Source organism: Rhyacophila brunnea, unplaced genomic scaffold, assembly GCF_057557595.1.
Source record: "Rhyacophila brunnea isolate RB1 unplaced genomic scaffold, BYU_Rbru_1.0 scaffold_88, whole genome shotgun sequence".
NCBI classification, from domain to species: Eukaryota; Metazoa; Arthropoda; class Insecta; order Trichoptera; family Rhyacophilidae; genus Rhyacophila; species Rhyacophila brunnea.
Window position 1 is genome coordinate 53314 of NW_028233359.1, and position 20759 is coordinate 74072.

At 34.2% G+C, this 20759-nt stretch overlaps 1 protein-coding gene across 1 annotated transcript; it reads left to right on the top strand.

Annotated features, from left to right (window-relative positions):
* The first annotated feature begins 1843 nt into the window (after positions 1 to 1843).
* On the top strand, positions 1844 to 13634 carry LOC147063729 (uncharacterized). The gene is made up of 4 exons (XM_085959349.1): positions 1844 to 2074; positions 5692 to 5871; positions 5996 to 6154; positions 13521 to 13634. Exons 1-4 carry the CDS (start codon positions 1904 to 1906, stop codon positions 13587 to 13589), a joined length of 579 nt encoding a protein of 192 aa, XP_085815475.1. The 5' UTR covers positions 1844 to 1903; the 3' UTR covers positions 13590 to 13634.
* The last annotated feature ends 7125 nt before the right edge of the window (positions 13635 to 20759 follow it).

Here is a 20759-nt window from a genome sequence, read left to right on the forward strand (position 1 = left end):
ACACGTATAAATTATCTAAGGCCAAATTACTGAAAAGCATATTCTAAACAAATACACATTGACAACGTATACGGTTATTTTTAACTTATATATTAAATTAATACAATAAAGTAGAACACATTATTTATTACCTACCCATTGAGTGAAGGATCAAGTATAACAAACAAATTATTAATAGGTAGGTACTTTTAATTTATTGTTTGTAAAAAACCATGGATACTATGCATGGCTTTCTCATAGATAGTTATGCTTACATTACCTATTATAGGCAATTTGTGTTTAAATGCTAGAGGATATTGATATTAATTTTGGTCACTTATTTTGATCGACTTCGGTATATTTTGTAGTGAAAAAAAAATTAAAACTCTGTCTGTTCTCGATTTTAATATTTCCAATAGGTATTTCTTGGTAAAAATATTTTGGTATTATAACCCGCACGACCCTCTTACATGTAATTTTCAATCTAAAACAAGGTTACAGAATATAGATGTTTTGATCTGGCAAAGGAAGCTGGCTATTCAGGGTAACCATATCAGTGGATACCAGAAAACCTGGACTGGAATGAGGCTATAATGAAAATGGGCCAAAGTATGTGGATAGACTTTCACCATACTAGGGCATCATTAGAAAAGGGGAAATGGAGTAAGTCTATTCTACCATCAACACGAGAGGTGCTCTGGTTTGTAGAGTCTCCTTTGACGAGGAATGAGCTTAAGTTAAAACTGAGGCTAAGTACAGGACACACAATGGGCAAAAGATTTGATGAACTCATGGGAAGAAGCGAATCGCTACTCTGCAATGACTGTCATGTTTTAGAGGACATTGTACATTTTATAGCACTACAATGCCCTAAATATGAACTTCACAGAGTACAGTTGCGAATTGCGGATATCTATGAGAATGTCGACAAATTGAAAGGTGTCCTGGCGGTGGGTAAGACGGAAGAGCTAGGCAAAATTGTAAAGTTATTAAACAGAATAGGAGTGAGGACCTGATCGATGGATCCCCTTCTAGAAGCGAAGAGGTGATTATGACAGCGAGTCGCAGTCAAAGCCTCGGTAAAATCATAAAAAAATATAGATGTTTAATAATTATTAGTTTGTTTGTATTATTATCTAAAATGCGGTAACACTTTTTCAAAAGAGAAAAATACCACTCCGATAGGTACAGTTAAGTATCTTTTAAATAGGTACGCAAACATGGATACAAAGCAAAGAGATTGGACTCCTTTCTTTTGGACGTCTTTCAATCTTTTTGATACAAAGCGACAATAATAAAATTGTCACTTTGTATTTTTGTCTAAGAAAATAAAATTATTTTATGTAGACCAATCTGACACAGATAAGAAACCTTGGACTTATGTACCAATTATAATAGTGTGCCTCCTAATGCCCAACAGATTAATATTGATAATTCTAGGTGCAATTTTAATGTTATTTATTAAAACTAATTTCCTGTGTTTTTATTGTGTATGCAAAAATATATCAGCGATCAGGAATAATAATTACTATGGTTTAGTTTTTACAACATATTAAAAATCTACGAAGGTGTCAAACAAACGGCCTCGTAACCTACAATAATGTTTATGTTCTTCTTGTAATTATTAAATTCCCTTTTGACGTAATAATTGAAAGGTATAATATTATTTAACACACGAACTGTTTATCAAACAACGATAACAACTCGTAAGTACTATAATTTTATCCGAAATATCGTGAACTACTATAATTTCTTGGACTGCGTACTATAATAATTCGAAAAAATACATGGCAACACTCTCCTGATGTCTATTGAAGATTGGTAGAAGCCATTTTAGTCTATGCCATTGTATATTAACCTGATAATTCAGCGCACACGTGGTCGAGAAGCTATTGACCGATTTTGATATCAAATACCGTATACAATGGAAGTAAAAACTGAAATAATCGATGAAATATCAGACGAAACGGCGGAAGAAATCAGCGACGGTGCATACCAATCGATTGACCTAAATCACTTCAAGAGCAAAGGTCGATTTGACGTGACAGTCAAACAGGAAAATATAGATGACATCAAAAGTATCCCCTTAAAAGAGGTAAGTAGATTCATATTTTGTTAAGGCGAAAGTATTCACAATTGTGTTAACAAATGCGCATTGAGTTTTTAAAAGAAAGCATGAATATTCTTCAAGGTTACCTACCTAATATATTATTATACTCTTAATTGACACTACAACATGCCATGAGTTTAAATGACAATAGTGTAGTGAAACATTAATGTAATAGTAGAAGTGAAACGATCAAAAATCTATCCATACTTTGAGAAAATATCACAATAATGCATCATACCGTACCAGGAATCAAACTGTTATCACCGAATGAAAGGCTAGTCTCTTTCGCACAGGACCACGTCTGTTTACAAATGTAGATAATATAATACGACTTATTTGCTAGTAGTATTTCGTATTCGTATATTATAATGTAATCATTAGTTACTTAAAATAATTTTTCTTTGTCGGAATATGACAGCTGTCGGATGTTCAGCTTATCCATTTCCTTCGCATATTTTTGTTCGCAAGCGGTGTGCACACAATATAAACACTAATAACAACCGATAACACGAAGCACGTTTAATTAGTGTTAAGTGACATTCTTGGCATCTTTGCTTTAAATATGTCATATACAGTGATATAGGTACTATTAGATGAGGAGTTCCCATACAAGTGTCATTTTAAAAATGTACCACAAAAGAAGATATTACGAATATCGTCTTATAATATTTCCTTGTAGGTATAATGCGTTAAGACCGTTAACATGGATTCCCGAATTTCACCCGTATTGCCCTGGCTGTAAAACAAAATTTCGTTTTTGGAATAGTGACCCTAAGGGTTATGAAACCCAAAGCTTGCAAGCTACCAAAAATTCATGTCTGAGCGGACAGAGCAAGTCGTCATGCGCTGACTATTAGTTAGAGTAAGATGCAAGCTAGATCGGGCTTACTCATAATTATTGCCAGGTCGTTTTCGAGACAAATATTAAGTGAGCTTATATCGAGTTAAGTCCGCTGATATTAAAACAGTAAGTTTTAAAACTGGCCGAGTCGCTGAAAATCGGGCGTCATTTTAAGAAGCATATGATTCATCTAGTAGTATATCAATGGTCATATAGCAATCGACCAGGTAGGTTATTGGCATAAATAATTGTTGTATTATGCATTCTACTGAGAAACATATCCGAATATGTTTAACATTTAATTTTATGCTGTGGGTAATTTTTTTCTAAAAATGACTACAAAAATGTGCTTAGTGTTTAAGTACGTGCAAAGAATCGATGGGTATATTATTTTTCATTGCAAACGCTGTAATAATGTGCTATTTTGCTATTTAACACCGTTTTTTTCAAAACAAACTATATCCTATATAAATGGCGAGGGTGGAGATAGGTTATTGACAATGATGTCCCATTGACTTCTTTCTTTCAATTAAAAATATCAATACCTTCTGAGTTATTATGGGTATTGTTTGGAAATGGATCCCCCCCTACTATTTGTCTGTGAGCGTTCACGTGTGTGTAAAGCTGGCTTACATCTTAATTTCACATTAATAACAGTATGACAGCCTCGAGCCGAGCCACACCGGCGACTCTGGTCTCGAGACCAGACTGATGCATGCAGTTATATGGACCATGCCACACCTGGTCGCCCAGTAGTCGCGCAAGTAATAAAGTCGGGCGATCAGTAAAATCTCGTTTTGCGCTCGGTCTGGTCTCTCTGGTCGGGCGACCGGTAGCGATGTATGAAAACATATAGCTATGTATTGAGTGCTGCCACACTGGGCGATCAGTCGCGAGAAGCCACGTCTCGGAGAGAACGTATTTTTTGCATACTTGCGTGTACGTTCAATATTATTTTTATTATTGGCTGCCTCTCTTGTCGCCGGCAAGTCGTCCGAGTAAATCGCCCGAGGAGACCAGTCACGCGACTGGTCTCGAGACCAGAGTCGCCCGGTGTGGCCCGGCTCTTAACCACATCGTACTATCGTACTAACACCAACATTGCTTTTGAAATTATGTCACTCTTTCTTTCAATAGGGTAATTAAAAAGTAAATAATTATAAATAGTTATCCTTTTAATTTAGAAACACGTCAGAAACATACCTATTGGAAAAAGTCGAATTCGATTTGCCACCTGTACCTGCCTTACCTAATTACGCTGAAATAAACAAATAGTCACACAAGTAAAACGTTCCTCATATTTAAATTTCAATACGTTGATGCTTGCAGTCATTGTACGGCGCGTAGTGCCATACTGTTGAAACCACATCTCGTTCGGATCATTGTCGTCCAAATTTTCAACACGAACAAATCATTGATCATGATTCGGTATCTAACGATCTCCATTGACCGTGATGCTAGCTCCAGCCTCATCTTTGAATAAATAAGATCCAATGACCCCACTTGCTTAACGTGTTAGATCCAAACGCTGACCACAAACACAAATTGAATATAATTTATAATGTATGTATTAATATTACAAATTGAATAATTAAAATGTGTATTTGTCAAACCCAGGATTCGAACTTGAGTCCCGCGACATTATAGATCGACGCGTAAGCCGCTCAGCGATCGTTACATTATTCTGGTGATTGTAAATTATTTTATCAAGACATATTAATATTAGTAATACAGTTGCAGAGTGAACCTACCATATTCATGTGTTGAGTACTTTATGCTATCTGATGTTTGCCTTCAAAACTATAATACTTTTGTATGTTATTATATAGGTGCCAAATATTGTACCATAATTCGATCAGAGTCTGTTTTATGAATTTCATTTTTCATGTTATAATATGTAGGTGCATATTTTTTACCTACTAGATCAATGGTCGCCAAACGGTCGCTCGCGAGCTACCGGTAGCTCTCGCAGGATATTTTTATCATTTTTATAGATCTCAAATTTTATTATTGGACTCCGAAATGTAATATTTCTCGATCTAAGTTTCAATGAGTGCCATTGTAGAATCTGTATGGCCTTTCGTCCCAAGAGAAAAGAATACAATTTTAGTTCGAATTGCGCTAAAAGTAAAGGCATTGTTTTGTTCTAGGTTATTTATGTGAATCAACGTTTTCCACTATCGAGGTGGTTAAAAGTTAATATAGAAACAGACTCAAAGATAATTGCATTCGGATGATAAAATGTGGAGGAAAAAGAATGCCATTCTTTTTAGTACTTAATTATTTTTACTTTTACTCATACTTATTTCAAGAAATTTTTCAATTATTGTTTTGTTTATAAATAAATAATTTAAAGTAGGTACCTACGCATTTTATGTATTATTGGGAGTCCGATATCCTAATTTATTTTAAGTAGGTAAGTAATATAATAATATGTATTATGTATGGTACGATAAAAGACGATGATAGAAAATTTTAAAGAAGGATTATGTATAAGTAGCTAACCAGACAATTACAATTTCTGAAAGCATTTCACATTCTAATTGAATTTGGAGACCACTGCACTAGATCGTGCAGTAACATTATTTATTTGCTGTCTATGTAACATCTAAGTAGTTAATATTATCATTTCTTATCGTCATTTTTACTCTCCCTTCTTTACTTATATTGTCTGAAGATGTTGAAAAACATAACTTACATGGAATAGTATAAAACATAATTTAGAATTTATATGATTGACTTCAATGATTTTGGTTTCTAGGTTTCTACCAAGGGATTTATCACAAGTCATCAAGATACAGATAAGAGTCAACAATCCTCGCCTGATGGAATCCAAGATCGACTGATGCAGTATTCGGAAGTGACAATAGATAAACAAAACATTAAAGAAGAAATCTTCAAACGAAACACTCCAAAAGAACTTCGACTTATTTTGACAAGGGTAATGTGATTTGATGTGCAGCATTGCAACGCAGAAATCGTTCTTTGTCCAGAAACGTTGAAAAAATATCTAAAACAGATAACATAATTTAGAATTTATTAGAACGATAATTTTGGTTTTCTAGGTTTCTACCAAGGAATTTTTCACAAGGCAGCACGATACGGATAGGAGTCAACAATCCCCGCTTGATGGAATCCAAGATCGAATGATGCACTTACAAAATGTTAAAGAAAAAATCTTAAAACCAAACACTCCTAAGGAACTTCGACTTATTCTGACAAGGGTAATACATTTCTCCCGTAATATGATTTTAACTTTTGTAACGCAGTTTTGGATGCGGAAATGCTCTAAAATATGACAAAATGATTCACACGGGCGTGATTGCTGATCAGTGTCTTTTAATTATGTATAATAACCTCGCTAGCAGTTATACTTACTAGTAGTGTAGGTATTTGAGTTTTAAAACTAATGAACATAGGGACCTACCTAGCTTGTACTGTCAGACAGTTGACAGTGCTTAATAGGCCGTCAATGGAATTAGGTCAAAACGAACCGTTTATGACGGTCTCACCTTACGCCGGAACCGTTTATTGCCGTAATAAAACTTGTCGAGTGTTCACCCACTTGTCTGCGAATTTGTATATTCGGGTGCCGCTCTGTTCCATAATGCTCCATTCAAATAACGGTGTTTGTACATGCACGTCTATTTGAAACAAGTATTCCTTATATTAAAACAGAAAAATATTTTTTCTCTATGGTCAATTTTTGATGTCTATGGGCACTTAACTGTCAAATAAACGATAATTTTTCACATTTTGCCGCTAGATAGCCCTAGTAGTCTATATATTTTGAACTCGCTATTACATAGTTTCATATTATTTCTTTTATTTTTCAATTAATACTACATTAATGCCGAATAAAAGTTATTGAATTAATATAATCATTACAATATGAACAAATGAAAGTAAATGGTTATCGTGATAGTATACCTACCTACCATATAATTATTATGCATAAATCGATTCCAGCATAATCATGTGAATTGAGTTGTTCAAAATATTATTTTATATTTATTTGATTTTCATGAATCTGCGTCTGATGTGTATTTACTAACGAGACTCTTAAATTCGAAAGCGTCGCCGCTTTTACGAAATTTGCGGCATTGTAGATTAGCTTCATCTACGAAAGCAAAGTTTAGTACCTACCTATAAATAAAGCATTCATGATTGAATAAAATGAAGCACCAATTATAGGATCAATTGTAAAATAGATAATACCATTAGACAATAATCAAAATAATTCACTGAATCATAATGAAATACGGAAGAAAACAAGTACCTATAACAATTATCAACAAACGCGAGCTGTCAGTTGCAATCTGTCAAAAATCGACTCTGCCGAATTTAGCAATCGGTTCGCTAAACTTATGGTAGAGGGGCATTAGGTGTTCGGGATCGGCGAGATGCTTATGTACAAAATTTCCATGAACGCAATTATACGCTTTGCTCGCCATCTGGCGTAAAATTGCATTCGAAAATATTGGATGAAAGGCCCTTAACATTTTAAAATGATTTGTGGCGTATGGCCACCGGAGACGGACGGTCGATTTTGGGCCACTTTTTAAGGCGTCAATTACGCATGGCTTATCATCGTATACCAGCGACTTCATCTAGCGAAACAGGTAATATTTCTCATTTGTCAAATCGCAACACTTGGGAGGCAAATTAAGAAGTTCATATAAACTGTCAAATTTTAATTTCAATAAGTTAATAATTGTGTTTGTTGTACGACACGTAGTTTTAGCCAGTTAAAACCGCATCTTGGTCGGATCACGGATAACGCGAGCTCCGGCCTCATTTTTAATAAATAAGGTTCGATGATTCCACCAGCATGTAAACTGCATAAGCCATGCACGTACGGTTTTTACTAGATTGGGTTCCATATGCGCTAATTTTGCTTATTAACAAACCCGTTTAGCCAAAAACGAACGTCGTTGCTTAAGTAAAAGATTACCTATTCGGAATCGCTGTTCGATCTTCATTATATTCATGATTTGCAGGACTATATACTGATTATTTAATGTCAAAAAGTGCGCAGTATCACAGTTCGGTTTGACAGTTAAACCTTTCGTAAATTCTATGTAACCAAAAAATAAAACTTTGTTTCCATTATGATATCTTGAAAACAGAAAGGTTATGATATTTCATGCGAATCGAGTCAGTTGTTATAATACTTCACCTGCCATAAAATATAAAGTCTCGAATGTCTTCGTCGTTAACGAATGTAGTTATGTGCAGTAGTTAAAAATTCATATCTAAAGTAAGTAAGATATTCTTGGTTCTCCTTGCATGCAGCGTGTATTTTAGTGTGGATAAATGATTGCATCCCTCACCCATCTCTGTCTTAGAGCCTGTCCACATGGCGCGATTCCCATCGCGATTTACGCTCGAGAACCAGAAATATCTTCCATCCAGATGCGGTGTAGTTTGCGCGTTTGAAACAATTAGGTGATGTAATTCATTATTGAATCGGCATACAAAAGAAACGCGAGTGTAGAAAAAAGCACTACAACTCGATGGTGATGGTCGGTACCTATGATATTTTGTGTTTCGCGATTACTTTCTATTCCTATTCTCGGCACTTTTCAACCTAGGTGACGTAATTTATTAGGGAGTAGCAATAAAAAGTCTCGGGTTCGAGCGCCAAGCGATCGTATTTCATTTTGTAATGGCTGTAAACGCCGCGATTGCCCAGAATCTGGCGTTTGCAGGTTGCGCGAGAGTCGTCACGCGCGAGTGCTTGTGGACAGGCTCTTAGACTATACAAACAAAAGATCAGTGAAAACTAGTGGGCGTATTTAAAAATTAATGGTATTTAATAATAATATTGCAAATTCACGAAATATTGAAACCGACAGTAAAAGTTTCCACTGGGTATAGTAATTTTCTGTTTATCTGAAATTCCGTAATATGTTATATTTAAATATTGTCCATAGTAATGAATCGAGGATGCTTCAAAAAATTAAATATAAATAATTCTGATTAAGTATTTTTGTCGCTAACGTTTTGAATTTCGGCATCTTCGGGTACTATGCACACTCTTCAACGATACGCTGTCACAGAATATTAGCGCCTGTACACGTGCATGGATTTATTTGCACCAGTACTTAATATGTATTTTAAGCTATCGCGATAATAACTGTTTACACGTAAACATGCTAACTGTCTCGGCAATTTCATTTTTCAAGTGTAAGCGAAACGCGATGTTGTCATTTCATGGAACTATTTGACAGGTTGTGAAAATCGGTTAACCTCAAAATGAAACTGCGCGGTGTAGTTAGTTTTTTTTTACCAAGAGGTACGTTTCTATCGTTATATTGAGCAATCGCAAATATTGCATATTCTAATTGTCGCGTGAAAATTCAGAAACTTCTGAACCTTTTTGATTCATGTATGTAATCTTGCATAATACGAAACATTATGCCGGCGCTCCATTGGCACGCAAGTCAGACGATTTACAGTCTTCGGACTTTTTTTTCGCGTGGAGCACCCCAGGTCTGCGGACTTTTTAATCCGCAGACCAGGCTCGTTGGATTTCAAACATGTTTGATATTTTACTCGCCGAGCCGCTGAAATTCGTACGTTCACCACGCTTTACCGTCACATTATTTATATCTATGCCGACGGACGACAGCGCCATCATTATTTTACTGTCATTCAAAGTGTTCGGACATTTCACATCGATAACAACAATGGTAGATCTACGAGTGCATTCGAAAAGTTTCTTGGAAGATTTTATTAGTTGTTTTAAAGACAACCCATCGTTGTGGAAGACGACCAGCCCACTATACAAGAATCGTGATGCCAAGTCCTTGGCGTATGCGGAACTTTTGGAGATTTTAATCAAGGTGGAGCCGCAGGCAAGGGTCGACGATGTTAAAAAGAAAATACAGACATTGAGGTCGGGTTACAGAAAGGAGAGAAATAAAGTAAGGACATCATATCGAAGCGGAGCCGGCACAGACGCAGTTTATCTACCCAAACTGTGGTACTATAAAAATTTGGAGTTCTTGAACGACCAAATGGAAGGTACGTAGGAATGCTTTAAAGCTATTTATTATACACGTGCAGATTATGAAATTGTCGTACCTAGCTCTGAAAGTGACATCGCATTAGATTAGCTACTATTAAGCAATTAAAACATACAGCTATGAATCATTTCTAGTCACAATAAAATTTCTTATTCTTTGCCGAGGTAGGTAATAAATAATAATAATATATAGGTACGAGGGAATGCTTTAAAGCTATTTATTATACACGTGCAGACTATGACATTGTCGTATCTCTGAAAGTGACATCGCATTAGATTAGCTACTATTAAGCAATTAAAACATACAGCTATGAATCATTTCTAGTCACAATAAAATTATTTATTCTTTGCTGAGGTAGGTAAGAAATAATAATATATAGGTACGATCATGGCGGTGGAAGCGCGGCTTATTGAGTCGTGGTCGGGTCCCAGGTTCAAATCCTGGGTCTGACAAGTACACATTGAATTTCAATTTGTGTATGAGTCAGAGTATGGACCTAATATGTTGAGCAAGTGGCTGACATCCATTTCTCGTAAAAACAAAATCTGTCAATACAAACCTCCACTCCGTGGAGGTCCATATTATGATCGGACATGGTCGAAAGAAGAAGAAAAGAAATGATCATAAAATCAAAAATCGCTCGAGTTAGGTTCCTTCAGAGACAATCAATAAATCGTCAATCATCAATCAAAATTAATGGTACAGTTTGGTTATGAGGAATACAGCGGAAAACACATTTTGAAAATACCCGATATACTGGATTACACCAATTATACCAATATCAATATTAACCGTATGAAGGAATGGGTACTTAGGGGAGAGATAATAAAAAACAAGTTTGAGTATTATGTTGTATTTTAACAATTTACATTTTGTTTTACAGAATCGAGCTCAATATCCAGCATGGTGGACGATTTAAACATGTCTCCTGATGAGAGTTACTCCAACTCGTTAAACAACGAAGATTGTATTGAGGTAAAACATTTTAACTAAATTGTTACATTGGTTTAATTTATCTATTGCTTATCATACTTTCTTGCCATGTGACAGCCCCGGTAGTATTAAAATATTTTTCGAAATCTCCTCGCGCTTTCTTAGCATTGGCAGTCGAGTTCCGATTAGTCGTTGCTTCCAAAGGCGCTAAGGTGTCCTGTGACCTCAGTCCGAGCTCTATTAAACCTGTCTCAGGATTTTCCCTATCAAGGTCATGAGAAGGAGTATAAGTATGTGTTGATTTGCGACGAAGAAAGTTGTGCAGCACACAGCAAGTTAATACAACTGTATTGATATTTTCAATTTTCATGTTTATTGGAGCTTGAAAAATGCGGAATCTAGCAGCTAAAATGCCAAAAACATTTTCTATAATTCGCCTGGCTCTGCATGTCCGATAATTATATATTCTTTTACTGTGATTTAATTGCCTTTGTGAATACGGCTTTATGAAATCGTTACGTAATGCAAAGGCTTCATCGCCAATATAAACAAATGGCAGTGCATCAGAATTAGCAGTAGGTTTTTTTGGTGCAGGTATTTTTAATCTGCCTTCGTCTAAACGTTTGAAAAAATCAGATTTTCTCAGTACGCCTCCATCAGAAATACGTCCATTTGTTCCAACATCAACATAAATAAATTCATAATTAGCATTTGCAATCGCCATCAAAACAATGCTGTGGAAATGTTTGTAATTATAAAAGTGGGAGCCGGCGCCTGCAGGTGGCACGATTGCAATGTGTTTCCCATCAACTGCGCCCAGGCAATTTGGAAATTGCCATTTACTATTAAATTCTTCTGCAATCGTCTCCATTTCTTCGTGCGTATCAGGGAACTGCAACAAAAAATAATCAACATTTTATTTACAGATAGAATATTCGCCTTCAACATCCACGTTGTCGACTACTCCAAGGTCGAATCTCAATAGAGCACCAGAACCCCCATCGTTCAAACGAAAAAAATCGAATGATAGCGCCAACAAAGTGTTAGAATTAATCACCGACAAACTAAGCAAGACTGAAGATGAATTTGATGTTTTTGGCAAAATGATGGCCATGAAACTACGATCGATGTCACAGGGACAAAGATTGCTGGCCGAGAAGCTGATGCATGAAGTTGCCTTTATGGGACAAAGTGACAAAATAACGCCAGCAACTACTGTTCATACTCAACCAGTTTATCGTATATTAAGCAAAAATGTACAAAAGCCGGTATAATAAATTAATGTTTTTTGTATGAATAAATATCTTGTAAAAATATTTGTTTTTTTGTTTGTTTTTATGCCTATAAACCTTAGCTTAAGCGATACAACAAATGGTAAGTATTTGAGCTATGTTAGCAAACCTATATTATTATGTGGCCTCATTTAGAAATCAAATTCCATGCTTGCTTTTCGAAGAATATGACTAGTATTACAATACATTCAACAGGAATAATTAAGCAGCTTGCTTACAGCCTATATGGAGAGTCCTGGCTAGGTACAGCATTCTAATGGTCTATTGAATATTTAGCATGTCAACGATGGCCTTATTTGTGACTATATATATACCTATCTCAAATGCATCTTGTCTGCCATTCTTATGATGTTGCCGTCTATGATTTATATAGGTAAAACAATCCACTAAACGTTCACTTTATAAGACCAACCAATGTCTACTTGTTAATGATATATTTGTAAATTTGCCCAACTTTATTAGATGACGTATAATATAATACACACCTTGAAATATTCTCCTTTCAAAACGTCAATGATGACTTGGCAAGTTTCGGGAATTATCTTGCCCAGAGTTTGTCTTCCAATCGCAGTTCTATAATGCAAGTCAGTGAATGTTCCGCCGGCAGCCAAAAATCGCAGGGTTGCACATAATCTATCATGAGGAGAAATAGCTTCCCTCATCATAGTATTTTTTTTTTTAATAAATGGGGAGACCAAATTATACAGTTCTGTGTATACATCCTCCGACATTCGCAAATAATTGCGGAAATCGCTCGGTTGCAAACGCAATTCTCGTATTAAATTTGTGTGGGATAATGTCGTTCGTTTCCTTATCCAATGTTTCACCCAGTATTTGTGTACCCTTTGCTTCGTTATTACATTATCTGCCACCCAATAACCCAAAAAACATAAAACGTCGGTATCATTTAACGACATCACGATTTAACTGTCAGATATACGTATATTATCTATGCTGTCAAAGTCGACTGTTTTACTCGTCAAATTAATTAAATACTCGTTTCGTTGAACGTCTGTTGGCCAGTAGCAGAACGTAGAAAAATCTGAAGACTTATTGTCGTCGGACTTTTGGCTCGCCAATGGAGCGCTGGCATTAGAAATAAACAACGCACGGTTGCAGGTAAATCTATTTTGTTCACATCAGTCAATATTTTTGTTCAATCTGAAATTTTGCATTCGAATTATAATAATTTCTATAGGCATCTAGAATCTTTCCACATCTATTGCATCTGTGTATAATGCATCTGGTTTTGGATGTTACATGTAGTGGAAGTAGAATGGTGTTAAAATTAATTTAGAATTTATAATAGAGTCCGATTATTTTGGTTTTTCTAGGTTTCTACCAAAGGCTTTTTCACAAGGCACCTTGATACAGATATGAGTCAACAATCCTCACTGATCTAATCCAAGATAGAATTATACGGTATTCTGAAGTGACGGTAGATAAGCCAAATATTAAAGATGAAATCTCAAAACTAAATACTCCGAAAGAACTTCGACTTATTCTGGGAAGGGTAAAACACTTCACTCGCAATTTGATTTGCTGCATTTGTAACGCAGTTTTTGGATGTGAAAATGCTTTAAAAAGTCACAAAACGGTTCACACGGACGTGATCGCTGGTCAAAGTCAAGACAATGTATTCTCGCAACTTAGACTTCGCAAAGCACATAAAATGACATATACTAGTGAAAAACCTTATAAATGCAATATATGTTCATATAGAAGCATGCGACATAATCATCTTAAGACACATATAATGATACACACTGGTGAAAAACCTTATAAATGCAATGTATGTTCATTTAGATGCTCGCAACTTGGTCATCTCAATACACATAAAATGACACATTTAACCGAAAAACCTTATAAATGCAGTGTATGTTCATATAGATGCTCGCAAAATAGTCATCTCAAAACACATAAATTGACACATACTGGTGAAAAACCTTTTAATTGCAATATATGTTCATATAAATGCTCGACATCTGGTAGACTGAAAATACACAAAATGACACATACTGGTGAAAAACCTTTTAAATGCAGTGTATGTTCATATAGATGCTCGCAAAGCAGTCATCTCAAAACACATAAATCGACACATACTGGTGAAAAACCTTTCAATTGCAATATATGTTCATATAAATGCTCGACATCTGGTAGTCTGAAAATGCACAAAATGACACATACTGGTGAAAAACCTTTTAAATGCATTGTATGTTCATATAGATGCATGACATCTAGAAGACTTTATTTACATAAATTGACGCATACTGGTGAAAAACCTTATAAATGTGATGTCCGTTCATATAGATGCTCACGACACAGTCATCTCAAAACACATAAAATGACACATACTGGTGAAAAACCTTATAAATGCAATGTATGTTCATATATATGCTCGACATCTAGTAGTCTGAAAATACACAAAATGACACATACTGGTGAAAAACCTTTTAAATGCATTGTGTGTTCATATAGATGCAGGACATCTAGTAGACTTAATATACATAAATTGACGCATACTGGTGAAAAACCTTATAAATGCAATGTATGCCCTTATAGTTGCTCGCAACCCGGTAATCTTAAGAAACATTATGTGACACATACTCATGAAAAACTTAATAATTGCAAGGTATGCTCATTTAGTAACTCGCGACTTGGTGGTCTTAGAAAACATAAAATGAGTCATGTTGGTGAATAACCTGAAAATCTAATATATATTCATATGCACGTTCGCATTGTCTTATGCTTAAAATACATGACGTGCTTCACACTGTTGAAACCCCTTATTCATGTATGTTAGTATGATTATATGCATTTTTGACCAGCTGCCTGGGAGTAGGGCATATTATAATGTTTAAACGGTCGCTGTTTCGGGTTTCGCTCGAACGACTGCCCTTTTGGTGCAATCCGTTTTTGTCACGTTTTTTTCATTGAATGAATCGATGAGTCATTGTAAGTATTGGAATTTACAGAATAAATTAAAAGTATGTCTTGTTTCCTACCAAAACTGTCGAACATAATATAAAGTGAAATCATCCAACTTTGCCCATTTTTTTAATATATTTTTTTACCCAAAAAAATATGTTACGCTAGCATATGTACAAAACAACCAATTTTTTTAGGAAATGCTTGAATTTTTAAAGGTATAATAAACAATACTCTGTAGAAAAAAATATTTAGGCAATGTTTGCAACACCTTGGATTTATTCATACAAATATCATTAATCAAGGGTTGTCCCGAACAGAACATCTAGATGAGGAATACAAATATATAGTTAGGTATGTAGTAGTTTTTTTTTTTCATTTATTAATCTTATTGTGTTAGACTCTAAGCCGATCATAGTTTATTTAAGTATTCGAAATGAGATGTAAAGATTGTATACCTTGTAGCAGGGGTCAGTCTCTGAACCCTCATAGCTTATTTAAGTACCTACTATAAAATCAACATGTAAAACTTGTATACAACTTAAGGGGGGACATGCTCAGCGTAGGTCAAAATGCAGCATTTGTTCTATTTTCAAATCATGATCCTGGACATTCCTTAAACGTTGTAGATAATATTTTTATATAATTTTGAAGCCTTATTATCCTTTATATTTATTTTAAACATTTGATGACTGCATAAAGTATTTTTATTACATAAAATAGTATTCTTTTAAACCTCTCGCTCTAATGTTTTAGAATGTAGTCATATTTCGTAGTGGTGCTAAGAATTTTTACATTTATTAATTTTTAAACGCATTTATAAAACCATCAGTATAATAATTTATGTCGACATTATTATAGTGAAATATTCACGATAAAAAATTATATTGATAATCTCTGTCATCCCAAATTTGACAAGAATTAGGCATTTTATTATTCAAAAAATGGGCAAGATTAACACATTTGAAGATAATTATAAAGATACAAATTATAAGCTATGTCTTTGACACTTCAAGTGTGATACACATCCTACGAATAATGATTGCTTTATAATAATTATTGACCTAAGAATAAAGTAGTGTTTTTTGTCCGCCCTTAATTAAGTAAAAAAAATCTAATCGTATGAAATGCGATTTTACGATAGGTACCCATGTCAAAAGAATTACAATGTTACATAGGTTACCATCACATGCACAAAAGCTAGCTGTATGATATCCGATATTGCAACATCGTTAAAATTGAAATCAATATTTTTTTTTATTTATTAAGGAAACAAACAGTTACATATTGTTTACAAAAATTTTAAATATAATATGTAAAAGTTATTGCAACCAGCAATGTTTCCATATATAAGTTATAATATAGTTAAGCCTAACAAGATAGAGAGTAAGAAGAACATAAATATAAAGAAATTGCAATACAAATTAAGAAATAATGCTCTGTAGGTTTCATGACCACAAAAATCGTTTTAACCTTACGCTATTGTTATTACAAATTAATAAAACAATACCACGTACGTCTAAAAAGTAAAGTAAGATACATTGTATTGCGAAAGCAAAATAATTGTTCAAATCATAGATATCGATTTCGATCGATTAAAGAGAAATACAATTATTGTAACACTTGTCCTCAAAAGTTCATGTTCCGAACAATCGCAAAATGTGGTCATCAGTTAGTAGGTCACTGCTCCTGCCAAGCCCTACGCATGAACCGATTTTGGTGAGTTATGTTTTGCCAAGTGCATAGCCAACACGCCAGTGTTGCCATAATATATTTTATATAAACATCGCTTATAAAATTATAACATTGGAATAAATATTCAATATCTGGCAACACTACGACACGTACGCATTCACACATATTTTCGAATAACCCAAGAAAGGGTCGCGGAGGAAGCGTGAAGGGAGCGAGGCAAGTGCGTGAAAAAGTTCGTCATGTTTTGAGGGACAAACACTTGCAATAGCTCTATCTATATTTTTCTATAATCTAAGGCCCCTGCTAATGTGTGCCATATTACAAATATAACAAAGCCACCTTTCATTGTTAACAGCGGTATAATTACGCGAAGGGAATTAAGACGAAGGACACGCGTTTTGAGACGTTCATTAGAATCGATTACTTAGGTAAATTCCAAGAATCCGCATTATCAGCATTTGTTTACATTGCATTCTTTAATCATTTATTTCATCAATCAGTATTTGTTTATCTGTATAACTGTGCATCTGTCACTTTTGAAACCTTGAATTAATAACGACTTTAAAAATTTTATGTGGATAATTTCATTGTCACACGCAACCCTATGTCATGTTATTTTATAACATAACACACTAAGTCAAGGAATCGAGGGCAACACTACGCAAAAGTACGACCGGATCGCGCCTGCGCACGGGATAGTTTGTACGGAGTTCGTGACACTATTTCCGGCGCTATAGGAGATAGCGGGCTTTTTACACGAAGGCGAAGCAGGAGTCGTTCTCTCAGTCTTGATCGTTCGAAGGAAGCAGACGTCTTGGCCAGTTCCGAGCCTCGGACCCTGGGCACAGGGCTTTCGATTTCCTGACGTTTTGGAGACGAGGACGATGGCCATCTGAAGGACGTCCCCCCCACGCCAGGAGATCGGAGTAACTCCACGGTCCCCACACGTTTGAAGACGGACCCCTCGATTCCGTCCTGGAAGGAATCGAGGGCAGCGAAAAGGCTGGAGAGCCTTTTGTGTAATCGGTATTTATTGTTATTTTATGTTACGGTCCACCGACCGAATTAGCTTTTGGGTTTTTGTTCTAATTTATTTAAATATTGTATCGCTTTAGGTGCTCGTGATTCACTTAAGTAATTATACATTTTTATACACTGTAGCCCGCAAGTTATCTTATTTATTAATATACAATTGTTGAAATTTCTCTACTTGCTTTTCATTTAATTTTCCTTATCACTATTGTCTCTATGCATCATCATAGAGTGGCGCTCAATCCGAGATATTTATATTTATCCCATTTATTATGCCTTTTTATTAATCTAGGAACCTACACGAATGAGTATAGTAACCGGACAGGTAACTGAGGTCTTGGAGGTAAAAGTCAAACCATCCACGACCCTGCATCCTATTTCCCCGAGTCTCATGCTTATCCCTATCCTATATCCCCATCCATACCTATTCCTTACCCCCACATTAAAGTCATTACATGACATTGGCGCCCAACAAGCATCGTGTTCCTTTTTGAATATTTCTTTTCCAAAACACGATGACTTACCTCCTAAAGACTACAGTTGTTTGTTTCGGATTATGAACTCGTTCGTTATTTTGTCCTAATATTCTAAATTTTATTTGTTCCGATTATAAAACTTTAAATTTTGCTAGTCACGATTTCATACAATAATTGTTACCGTAACGGTATTTTGTTTTCAGAGTCATTAGTTCTAATTATACCGATTTTTGCCGGCTCACTTTTAAATTTTTTGATTACCGTCGTGTGACATCGCTTGCGTGCGCTTCCGTATCGGGCGTGATTTTAGACGCATTTTGATATTTTTTTTTTAATCCATAGTACTTATTAAACTTATAAATTAAATAATGACAAATTAAAACGTATTATTTGCGTTATATTTTTCTTAAATTTTTCTGGTTCGGTGGTCGTAACTATGTGTGTTATATTTTTCATATATTTAGATAGTATTTTATTGACTTACGCGGTACTTGCAACAGACGTGAGACTAGTCTATGCGGTACGCGGAGGACGGATCTAAATGATAGATCAATACGTCACGCCAATTTCATTATTGTCCTTGTGGAATTTATTTAATTTTGTGTTGTAAGCTACAATTATTCCTTCGCAAATTAATATTAAGAGTGTTTTATATGGTATACACCTAATTTTGAAATACAATTTGCACATTTATCATCAATACATATTTCTTCTATAATTTATGTGATACCCACATTATTGGTATGGAAATGTCAATATTTGGGCATCGGAATTTGTGTTAACCATTGATTGTTTCAGCAAAAAGTTTGTTTAATGTATAGAATGGTGCTATAAGTGATTTAATAAAGTTTCAAAGGAGAAGGAAGGATGTCAAACTAGGACGAGATCGACATGAACATTTATATACCTACTGGATGACAAGAATTATTAACCTCAAATTTGATAGAACCATTGGATTGAAACATACTATGTGGATGTAACACCAAATCAATTGGACAGCTGGATGAACCTTATTATGGAATGGAGTTTACACAAGGTCCTTTCGTTCCATTTCTATATTGTGAATAATTAATAATTTCTATATCTCGAATAAAATCATTATCGGGTTATTGAACTATTTTAGTCGGCAGTCGCGCTGTCATCGATTATTTGAGTGATATATTTTCATTCTTGTTAAAATTTGACACTAAATTATTCTGAATTCATTTCTTCTTAATTATTAACTTTCTATTCATTTTATTTTGCTATTACAATTAATTATTTGCGACGGTAGAATACATTTATTTCGGATAATATGTTTTTACATTGTTTTTCTTACTTGTTTGACAGTTCGATATTAGTTTTTTCAAATCTGTTCTTTTTATAATGTAGACAATTGAAATTATTCATTTCGCGTTCATTATTGATAAAATTGAAGTAATCTTTCGTTCATTGAAATAAATTTAGTCATTTTTAATTCCTATTCAATTATTCATATTTCAAATTGATTTTTGTTCACAACATCAAGCGCGCTTACATTTGCAGTCGATAGATGACACCTTCGTAGAATTTATTTGAAATATTTAATTTCAAGATTCTGTTCTTTCGTAAGAATGATTATTTATTATACCTACATAAATAATTATTTTTACAGGCAAATATTTTTAATAAAATTTTCCTTCTTAATTCCTATATAGAACTTCCGTCTACATATTTTTTTGAATCAATTTAATTTTTTCTCTCCTGTCAATCCTTTCTAATTTAAAGACATATTTTTTTTAAAGCTTTTTGATTTCATTCTAGATGCTTTCACTCAACTATATGCAACTTTCCGTCCTCTCCTAATTTTTTAAAAAAAGCATATAAGCTAACATTAATTAATATTTTTAAATTCTTTTTTTTCTCTTTTCAAATCCTAGCATTCAGCTATTTATTATTCATAAACATTCAATTTACTTTCACTAAAATTATTAATTACATTCTTTTTGATTTTGCAATTTTTTTTATATAAATAAATAATTATTATTTAAAACTTCTCTATATTATGCATTTAGAGTACATTTTAATTTTGAATATTCTCTTTCATTGAGATTTTAAATTTTTCTTTGGGTATTAAAATATTTTTCTTTCAAATACAATCTTGAATTGGATATTTAATTACATTTACATTTGAACTAACTAAATTATTTTTTCTTTCAATTTAACTCGAATTTAATAATTGATTATTTTTTTTGCTTGTTCACCATGCTTATTTCAATGGGAAATTTTTTTTTTAAAAAATGCTGATATTTTATTTATTATCGACTATGTTTGAAACTTTTAGGAGTTATCAAACCTTTATTCATTATGACACACAATGTCAAAGATTTTTTTCTTTTGTCATTATGGAAAGGTGTGTTTCCGTGCTAATGACACTCAACAAATTATTTTGAATTTTGTCAGGGCCGCATTTTAATAATGCCT